The sequence below is a fragment of the Camelus dromedarius genome, chromosome 9, assembly GCF_036321535.1.
Source record: "Camelus dromedarius isolate mCamDro1 chromosome 9, mCamDro1.pat, whole genome shotgun sequence".
NCBI classification, from domain to species: Eukaryota; Metazoa; Chordata; class Mammalia; order Artiodactyla; family Camelidae; genus Camelus; species Camelus dromedarius.
In genome coordinates, this window is record NC_087444.1 from 48,938,711 (window position 1) to 48,948,111 (window position 9,401).

At 51.7% G+C, this 9,401-nt stretch overlaps 1 protein-coding gene and 1 long non-coding RNA gene across 2 annotated transcripts in view; one reads left to right on the forward strand and one right to left on the reverse strand.

Annotated features, from left to right (window-relative positions):
- Positions 1 to 6,929, forward strand: part of SALL1 (spalt like transcription factor 1) — a 16,455-nt gene extending 9,526 nt beyond the window's left edge. Inside the window, exons 3-4 of the mRNA XM_031458460.2 lie at positions 741 to 4,171; positions 5,316 to 6,929. Coding sequence (XP_031314320.1) covers positions 741 to 4,171; positions 5,316 to 5,756 — 3,872 coding nt within the window. The 3' untranslated portion in view covers positions 5,757 to 6,929. The remainder of the gene's footprint in view (positions 1 to 740; positions 4,172 to 5,315) is intronic.
- A 518-nt stretch (positions 6,930 to 7,447) lies between these two features.
- On the reverse strand, positions 7,448 to 9,005 carry LOC135322040 (uncharacterized). Its single transcript, XR_010382314.1, has 2 exons — positions 8,809 to 9,005; positions 7,448 to 8,248 (listed from the first exon to the last, which is right to left on the reverse strand). It is a non-coding gene; the product is annotated as an uncharacterized LOC135322040 (long non-coding RNA).
- Between the last annotated feature and the right edge of the window lie 396 nt (positions 9,006 to 9,401).

The window sequence follows — 9,401 nt, forward strand, 5'->3', positions numbered from 1 at the left end:
AGGCAGGCCTTGTAACAGATTATGACCATTGTGTTTCTCTGGGGTGCGCGCGCGCGCGTGCACGTGGGCGTGCACGCATTGCTTTCTCTTTTGTATTCAACTGAGTCCCGAGCTGTCTGGAGGATTTGTTACTGATGTGGCTACAGTGTGTTTGTCACGAATCAGACTTAGCTCAGGTTCTAGGTAGGGGCTGGAGGTGATTTTCAAGTTGTCAGTCTACAGCTTGGTGATATGCATTTTTTTTTTCCCCTTGTCAACCACTGATTGGAACCTGAATGACTACAAATTAGTTTAGTGACAGAACAAACTGTCACAGATATCTTTGAATCAGTTGAAAATGAATAAGGTTGACAGAAACTCAGGAGCCTAATAAGTCCTCAGGATGGTGGCTGGACCCTCTCTGGATGAGCAGACAATAAGGTGTATAAAATATTGGAAATCAATATTTTGCTATGGAATTTCATTATGCACCGATGTCCGCAGTTCATAGTATTTTATATTTTGATGGATGACCTGAAGGCCATGGCTCTCTGAGATACCAGCTTGATAGGAAGGCCTTCAACATCCTTAAAATTTAATTATGAGCGTTCTTAGGGAATATTGATTGTGTTTCAGGGGCCCTAGTTTTGAGTTTCCAGAGTAGAAAAGAGTTGCCTGACCTCTTCCTCTCGTGTCGAAGTCATAGATGGCTCTGGGTGTCCCAGTTCCCTCGCTAACCCGTCTCCTTCTGACATTTGCAGGAGACACAGAGAAGGGTCAACCCAATCGCACCCCCAAGAGCAAGGACGCCCACGTCTGCGGCCGGTGCTGCGCCGAGTTCTTTGAATTATCAGATCTTCTGCTCCACAAGAAGAACTGTACTAAAAACCAATTAGTTTTAATTGTCAATGAGAGTCCCGCCTCCCCACCCGAAACCTTCTCCCCCAGCCCCACTCCCGAGAACCCTGAGGAACAAATGAGCGATCCGGTGAACAAAGCAGAGCAGGTCGACGGCAGTGACCTTCCGGAGCACCACGGACCGGACAGGGACGAGTCCATGGAGGTGGAGGCCCCGGTGGCTAACGCGGGCGGCAGTGGCACCCTGAGTGGCAGTGCCAGCAGCGCCACCCCGAGCTGCGGCAGCAGCTCCTCCACAGGTACCTCAGCGATCACAACCTCTCTACCTCAACTCGGGGACCTGACGACGCTGGGCAACTTCTCCGTGATCAACAGCAACGTCATCATTGAGAACCTCCAGAGCACCAAGGTGGCGGTGGCCCAGTTCTCCCAGGAAGCAAGGTGCACGGGGGCCTCCGGAGGCAAGCTGGCCGTCCCCGCCCTGATGGAGCAGCTCTTAGCGCTGCAGCAGCAGCAAATCCACCAGCTGCAACTGATCGAACAGATTCGTCACCAAATATTGCTGTTGGCATCTCAGAATGCAGACCTGCCAACATCTTCTAGTCCTTCTCAAGGTACTTTACGAACAGCTGCCAACCCCTTGTCCACACTAAGTTCCCATTTATCTCAGCAGCTGGCGGCAGCAGCTGGGTTAGCACAGAGCCTTGCTAGCCAATCTGCCAGCATCAGCGGTGTGAAACAGCTCCCCCCCATCCAGCTACCTCAGAGCGGTTCTGGCAACACCATCATTCCACCCCAGTCCCACAGCGGCTCTTCCCCCAACGTGAACGTGCTGGCGGCAGCAGGTCCCACCCCATCCTCGGAAAAAGGGGCTCCGAGTACTGGTGCCTCCCACGCCAGCAGCCCGGCAGTCTCAGCATCGTCCTCACCAGCTTTTGCAATAAGCAGTTTATTGAGTCCTGCGTCTAATCCACTTCTACCTCAGCCGGCCCCTGCTAACTCGGTTTTCCCCGGCCCATTGCCCAACATCGGCACGACGGCAGAGGATTTAAACTCCTTGTCTGCCTTGGCCCAGCAGAGGAAAAGCAAGCCACCAAATGTCACCGCCTTCGAAGCGAAAAGCGCTTCCGACGAGGCGTTCTTCAAACACAAGTGCAGGTTCTGCGCGAAGGTCTTCGGCAGCGACAGTGCCTTGCAGATCCACCTCCGCTCCCACACCGGGGAGAGGCCCTTCAAGTGCAACATCTGCGGGAACAGGTTCTCCACCAAGGGGAACCTCAAAGTCCACTTTCAGCGCCACAAAGAGAAATACCCTCACATCCAGATGAACCCCTACCCCGTGCCTGAGCATCTGGACAACATCCCCACCAGTACCGGCATCCCCTACGGCATGTCCATTCCTCCTGAAAAGCCAGTCACCAGCTGGCTAGACACCAAACCGGTCCTGCCCACTCTGACCACGTCTGTCGGTCTGCCGTTGCCCCCAACCCTCCCGAGCCTCACCCCCTTCATCAAGACCGAAGAGCCAGCCCCGATCCCCATCAGCCAGTCTGCCGCCAGCCCCCCGGGCTCTGACAAAAGTGACTCGGGGGCCCCCGAGCTGGCCCTGAGAAACCCGGGTGGGATCCTGGAGGAAGCTGAGGGCCCCACTGGGCCACCCTCTAGTGGCAAAACTGAAGAGAGTGGCGGGGTCACCAGCTCAGCCCCAGCCCTGAGCACAGGTGCACTGAGCTCCCTCGTGCCCGACAGTGGCCCGGGCGGCACCTCCACCTTCACCAACCCTTTGTTGCCGCTCATGTCCGAGCAGTTCAAGGCTAAGTTTCCTTTTGGGGGACTCTTGGACTCCACCCAGGCCTCAGAGACATCCAAGCTTCAGCAACTGGTGGAAAACATTGACAAGAAGGCCACTGACCCCAATGAGTGTGTCATCTGCCACCGGGTCCTCAGCTGTCAGAGCGCCTTGAAGATGCACTACAGGACCCACACGGGGGAGAGGCCCTTTAAGTGCAAGATCTGTGGCCGGGCTTTCACCACGAAAGGGAACCTGAAAACTCACTACAGCGTGCATCGCGCTATGCCCCCGCTCCGAGTCCAGCACTCCTGCCCCATCTGCCAGAAGAAGTTCACGAACGCTGTTGTGCTACAGCAGCACATTCGAATGCACATGGGAGGCCAGATCCCCAACACCCCAGTCCCTGACAGCTACCCCGAGTCCATGGAGTCTGACACCGGCTCCTTCGATGAGAAGAATTTCGATGACCTGGACAACTTCTCCGATGAAAACATGGAAGACTGTCCCGAGGGCAGCATCCCGGACACGCCCAAGTCCGCGGATGCATCCCAGGACAGCCTGTCTTCCTCGCCTCTGCCTCTGGAGATGTCGAGCATCGCCGCTTTGGAAAATCAGATGAAGATGATCAATGCTGGCCTGGCTGAGCAGCTGCAGGCCAGCCTGAAGTCAGTGGAGAATGGGTCCGTCGAGGGGGACATCCTGACCAACGATTCATCCTCGGTGGGCGGTGACGTGGAGAGCCAAAGCGCTGGCAGCCCGGCCATCTCAGAGTCTACCTCTTCCATGCAGGCTCTGTCCCCATCCAACAGCACCCAGGAGTTCCACAAGTCACCCGGCGCTGAGGAGAAGCCACAGAGAGCAGCAGCAAGTGAGTTCGCCAACGGTTTGTCTCCCACCCCAGTGAATGGTGGGGCTTTGGATCTGACATCGAGTCACACCGAGAAAATCATCAAAGAAGATTCTTTGGGGATCCTCTTCCCTTTCAGAGACCGGGGGAAATTTAAAAACACTGCTTGTGACATTTGTGGCAAGACATTTGCTTGTCAGAGTGCCTTGGACATTCACTACAGAAGTCATACCAAAGAGAGACCGTTTATTTGCACAGTTTGTAATCGTGGCTTTTCCACCAAGGGTAATTTGAAGCAACACATGTTGACACATCAGATGCGAGATCTACCATCACAGCTTTTCGAGCCCAATTCCAACCTTGGCCCCAATCAGAACTCGGCGGTGATTCCCGCCAACTCGTTGGCGTCTCTTATCAAAACAGAGGTCAACGGCTTTGTGCATGTTACTCCTCAGGACAGTAAGGACACCCCCGCCAGCCACGTTCCTGCTGGGCCTCTGTCATCCTCCGCCACGTCCCCAGTGCTGCTCCCAGCTCTGCCCAGGAGAACCCCCAAACAGCACTACTGCAACACATGTGGCAAGACCTTCTCCTCGTCGAGCGCCCTGCAGATTCACGAGAGAACTCACACTGGAGAGAAACCCTTCGCTTGCACGATTTGTGGGAGAGCCTTCACCACAAAAGGCAATCTGAAGGTATCTGCGCTCCATCTGTACCTCACCCAGACCCACCCCCACTACCCGCTTTCCCTTGTGGCCACTGAATATTTGTAATGCACGCTCCCAGAGTTGTCGGCCCAGAGAATCAGGGAGACAGCTCTGGCGAGGGAACCGGCTGCATGTGGCCGATCTGGAAAAATGCGGGTGCCTGGGCAGGTCAGGATCACAGCGGGGACCAGGGCAGGCTGCAGCTGGCTGGATGTCAGAGTGCATTGAATAATCTGGTACCTAAGCGGTGCAGCAGCCTAGCTCTGTTGTCTTGCTAAGTGCACCAAATGAATCGCTTTACCCACCAAGTGAGACAGCCCAGCGTTGCCATGGGGTATTGATTAAAGACCTCCATGTGGCCTGCGTGCAGCCCGTATCACTTAATAATTACAGTTCTCCTCGGCGTGTGCATCTATTTTTTTCATAACTACGCGGCCCAGCACGGTTTGTCTTTCTAAAAACAGTAACGTCACCACTCTGCTAATGGGTATTATGATAATTGATTATACAGCATTTCCTACTGATACGTGCTGGAAAGAAAGCAAATATGCTTAAGTTCTAGAGCAACAGTTGAGCACTCTGACTGTGTACATTTTTCTGTTGACAGAGTATTTCTCTAGAGATCGCTGCCAGTAACGCGAGATGAATAATTACTTTCTGGCTTTTTCTCTCCACGCACGGGCCCTCCAATGGGCAATCAGTGAGGGGCACTTTCTTCCCATCTGAAAAGGACATTTATAGGGTAAAGGGTGTCAGATACAATACTTACCATTGCAATGAGAATGGACATAACAATTCTAACCCTGAAAGGAGCTATCTGCGACTGACTGGCTTGCTTGAGGCCATTATAAGCTAAATGCAGGTAATAAAAAGTAACTAAGGCATCCTGGCCCAGGCAGAGGAGAGGTGGCCCAGGGCTGCTGTAGAGAGCGAGCACCTTATTACTAGTGGACTGGAGGGGACGGTTCCCCTTACCCTCCCCACTGTCTGGCACATAATAAGAATAGACATTGCGGCCACTTGCTTTGTTGAGTGTTGGATTGTGAGTTGAGACAGATTCAACTATTAAGCCTCTCCTTTCCTCTCTCCCCCTGCCCCTTTTCCCCTCCTCCTCTCTCTCCCCTCATCCCAGGTACACATGGGCACTCACATGTGGAATAGCACCCCTGCCCGCCGGGGTCGGCGGCTCTCCGTGGATGGCCCCATGACATTTCTAGGAGGCAATCCTGTAAAGTTCCCAGAAATGTTCCAGAAGGATTTGGCGGCCAGGTCAGGCAGCGGGGATCCTTCCGGGTTCTGGAATCAGTATGCAGCAGCGCTCTCCAACGGGCTGGCGATGAAGGCCAATGAGATCTCTGTCATCCAGAACGGGGGCATCCCTCCCATTCCGGGCAGCCTGGGCAGCGGGAGCAGCTCGCCGGTCAGTGGGCTGACCGGGAACCTGGAGAAGCTCCAGAACTCAGAGCCCAACGCACCCCTGGCCGGCCTGGAGAAGATGGCAAGCAGCGAGAACGGGACCAGCTTCCGATTCACCCGCTTCGTGGAAGACAGCAAAGAGATCGTCACGAGTTAAAGGCACCCTGGCAGGAGGAAGAAAGAGCCTTCCTGTTCAGAAGGAGACCCACGGCGGCCTCCAGCTCCTCACCCCGTGCCCCCCACTTTCTGGTCCCCCCACCCCCCGCCCAATCTCTGAACTACAACATTCTGCAGACATTCTTTTGTACTTTGTTCAACTTCTAGAGTTCTAAGAAAGCTTATTTATTAGTGATATAACCTTGCTTTGCAAACAGAATGCAAGCGTTAACTTTGGTCTTCTGTATTTTGGGACTAAATACTAATTGACTAGCGTCCTGTAAACTTGCTGTAACATTTATGGCAACTGCAAGTTGCCCTGCTAGGCGGTCTTAATCTGGCATTAACTTATTTTCCATATCCAGTTTAATATGAATCTGGTGTTGATGCAATGCCTCAGTGATGCATTAGATCTCTAATAAAGTCTGTATATAAATGTACACTTTGATCCTGCTGGAGAATTTTATCAGCAAACACATTGTCTAATCTTTTGAAACAAATTTAAGGAAAGGACTGAAAGTACAGACTGAACTGTGTGGTTCTTTGAAAGGTTTGGGTTTTTTTTGTTTTTTGTTTGGTTTTTTTTTTTTTTAATTTTGATTCTAAAATTCAATCTGCCTGTTTTTTTTTTTTTTTGTAGATTTAACCATTTCCGTTTTGAACTGCTATTTGTATTGTGCTTTTTACTTGAGTCGTCCTCAATGTTAATAAGTTTCTGTACAGTGATAAGCACGCAGAATTCTTTAGAGAAAATACCAGTGTTGTTTTGGTAGTTGAAACTGAGACGTAACATTTTGCCTTGTAGGTATATTCACAATAGAAAATGTGTGCTGGAATTTCACAATGCTGCTAAGTATAGCATCTTGAACAACCTTCAGTGGAGAAAATGTAGATGCTCTTGTATATACGATAAGAAGTATCACTTTCATTAAAATGTACATATGTTCCTTACAAGAGCAAATGCTTCTTCTTGATCAAGAGAGCAGGTATAGTGTTCGTTTATTTTGTATTAGGTATGGAAGAAAAAAATTGGACTGTTACATGCACTTTCTTGGAAAGTTGAAAGGAAAGGGGGGTCCAATTTCTTTAACATTTAATACTTACTAACAACAGAGATACTGTAATTTTACTCAAGTAATCAAATACATTTTTTTTTGCAACAGATAAAACAAAATACTGTGTCTGTGTTTTTAGAGTGCATTTCTATTTAGCCAGGCCCTGAAATGTATTTTAACATATCCCCAGGCACCAGTAAATTGTTTATGTGTGTATCTCACTCTCTAAATAAGGAATTGTAAAAGGCGTAACAGAAACAGGTTTGCATGGGCATGTGTTTCCTTTTTCTTTCTTTCTTCCTTTTTTTAAATTTGGAGAATCTATATATTCTCCCAATATCAATTACTTGCTTGGCCACTCTTCTTACAACCCCCCGTCCCCCCAAAATAAGGACAAAAAAATGATATGAAAGAAAAAGTTGGTATTGGAGGTTCCATCCCACCAGGTAAGTTTCCTTAAGCGAGGCATTTGTGCCCACTGAGACTTAGGTTTTTGTTTTTGTTTTTTGTTTTTTTTTTTTCAACTGTTCCAGTTTCACTTCCCTTGATTCAGTCGTTTTCCAGGCGGCTGAGAGCAGCGTTGCTGGAGAATTCCCGGTGCAGCGGGGGTTATATAATCTGACTCTGAAACTGGGCCTCAACCCAGAGAGGTCAACTTGGTCTTTATTTAATTAGTCTTTCGGGCATTTACACACACGCATATTTGAAAGAAAAGGTCCATTACAAAGGATGGGTAGAGTCAACTTGAACCTTGCATCATCAAAATTCAATCTGATTCTTCCTCTCCCTTTTGTTCTAGGGGAAACACGTTTTTCTCCTAAGCACTATTTTGGGGTAAGCAAACGGACAGGGTGGAACTTGGTGTCTAGAGGGGTCTGCCAATTTTTCCTTCCAGAGAGGCGGTGAATCGTCAGCAGCCGGTGGCCCTGTGCCCAGGTAAGGGAGAAGTGTCGTCGGGGCCACCTTCCAGTAGAAGTTTCCACCGGGGTGCAGGCCACTCAGTGGCCACTCGGGGCGCGCCTCTCCAGGCTGGGTGGTCTGAGGGCCCAAGCGGGGCGTGCCGGAAGGCGGGCGCTGATCCCAGCCAGGACAGTGCGGGGACTGGCGCCCCCCAACCACCAGAGGGCAGGGGCGGGGGTGTGCGCGGCGGCGTGCTGCGGGGCATCCTCCGTCGTTTCAGCACGCAGTTGGTGTTTCTCGACGGCGCCTCTCCAGTCCCCGCCACGCCGCTCCCAGGGAGACCCCTCTGCTCGAGAGTGGGGACGAGGCGAGAAGGCAGAATTCCGGCAGTTCTACTTCTGTACCGGCCAGAGGGGGACGTTTTCACTGCGAAAGAGGCGTCCATCCTCTTCCCACGGCTGGGCGCGAAGACGACGGGGTGTCCGGGCCTGTGTGGTGTTAGGATCCGGGCGCTTCTCCCTGGACCGAGCCTGGGGACCTGTGGGGGCATCCGAGGGCTGCTGGCCACCGAGAGGGGCAAGCGCGCTCACGCACCCCCGCCGCCACCCCAACCCCGGCTTCACCGTCCCCGCGCCGCGCTCGCCTCTCCAAAAGGGTCCCCTGGGACGAGCCCCGAAGCCGTTCCCAAGCACACGCCCAGCGGCGGGACCCGCTCGCCCGGTCCCCTTCCTCCGGTGGCCGCGGCGCGGTCGCCACCCTCGCCCCCAACCTGGGGCTCCCACCCACGGCGGGCGCGGGGGGTCATGGCCCTGGGCCACCTCGGCTGCGCGTCCGTTTCCTCCAGGCGGGTGGGCAGCGGGCAATTTTGTCTTTACCCTCTCACCACCCACCTCCTCCCTTCTAGCGTTTTCTGATGAGTTAAGGGGAGCAAAGCAGTTTTTCGTTTGGACAGACTTTCCGAGGCAACCGAAGCCCTTAGGAGAGGGTCTGAGCCTCGGGGTTTCTGTCTGCGTCTCTCTCCCACCCGCCTCCCTCTCTGCTTGGGTCCCTGCCTATCCATTCATCAATCGACTATATTTCTAATCCATTGATGATTACCTGCCCATTCCCCTTTCCATTCATTTCCAAAACCAGAAATCGCCCTCAGCTCTGCTTCTTCTCTCAGTGTGGGAAATACACTCAGATTTTCGGCTCAGCCCAGCAGAAGAGAAATGGATTTATATTTATAAAGCAACAGGGTCTATTTTAAGGCAGATGTGAACGCACCGCCCCCACCCGCTCCCGCCAAGCCTCCCCTCACGTTTTCGCCTATTTTTCTCCTTTCTGAAGCTGGAGGTGCGTGGAGATAGGTTTGGAATCGCCAAGAACCAAAATGTCCTGGGTTGTTGCTGCCTGGAATGACGGCAGCCAAGTTCACAAAAATGTTTAACTGAAAATATTCATTTTGGTGACATTTCCCCAGGTTTTTTTTTTTTTTTGAGGTGGGGGGCGCCAGGGGAATGTGATTTGTTGTAAAAAGAAAACAGGAAAGTACAGCGAATAATGTTAAAAAAAAAAACCTTATGCCCATCACTCAAAATTTATATAAACGTTAGCAACGTGAGTTTGTTTTTCGCGTTTCTGAGTAACTGTACTTTTTCTTTTTCTCTCTGTCTCCCTGCGTGGCTGTCATTCTTTCACCCTTTTCTCCT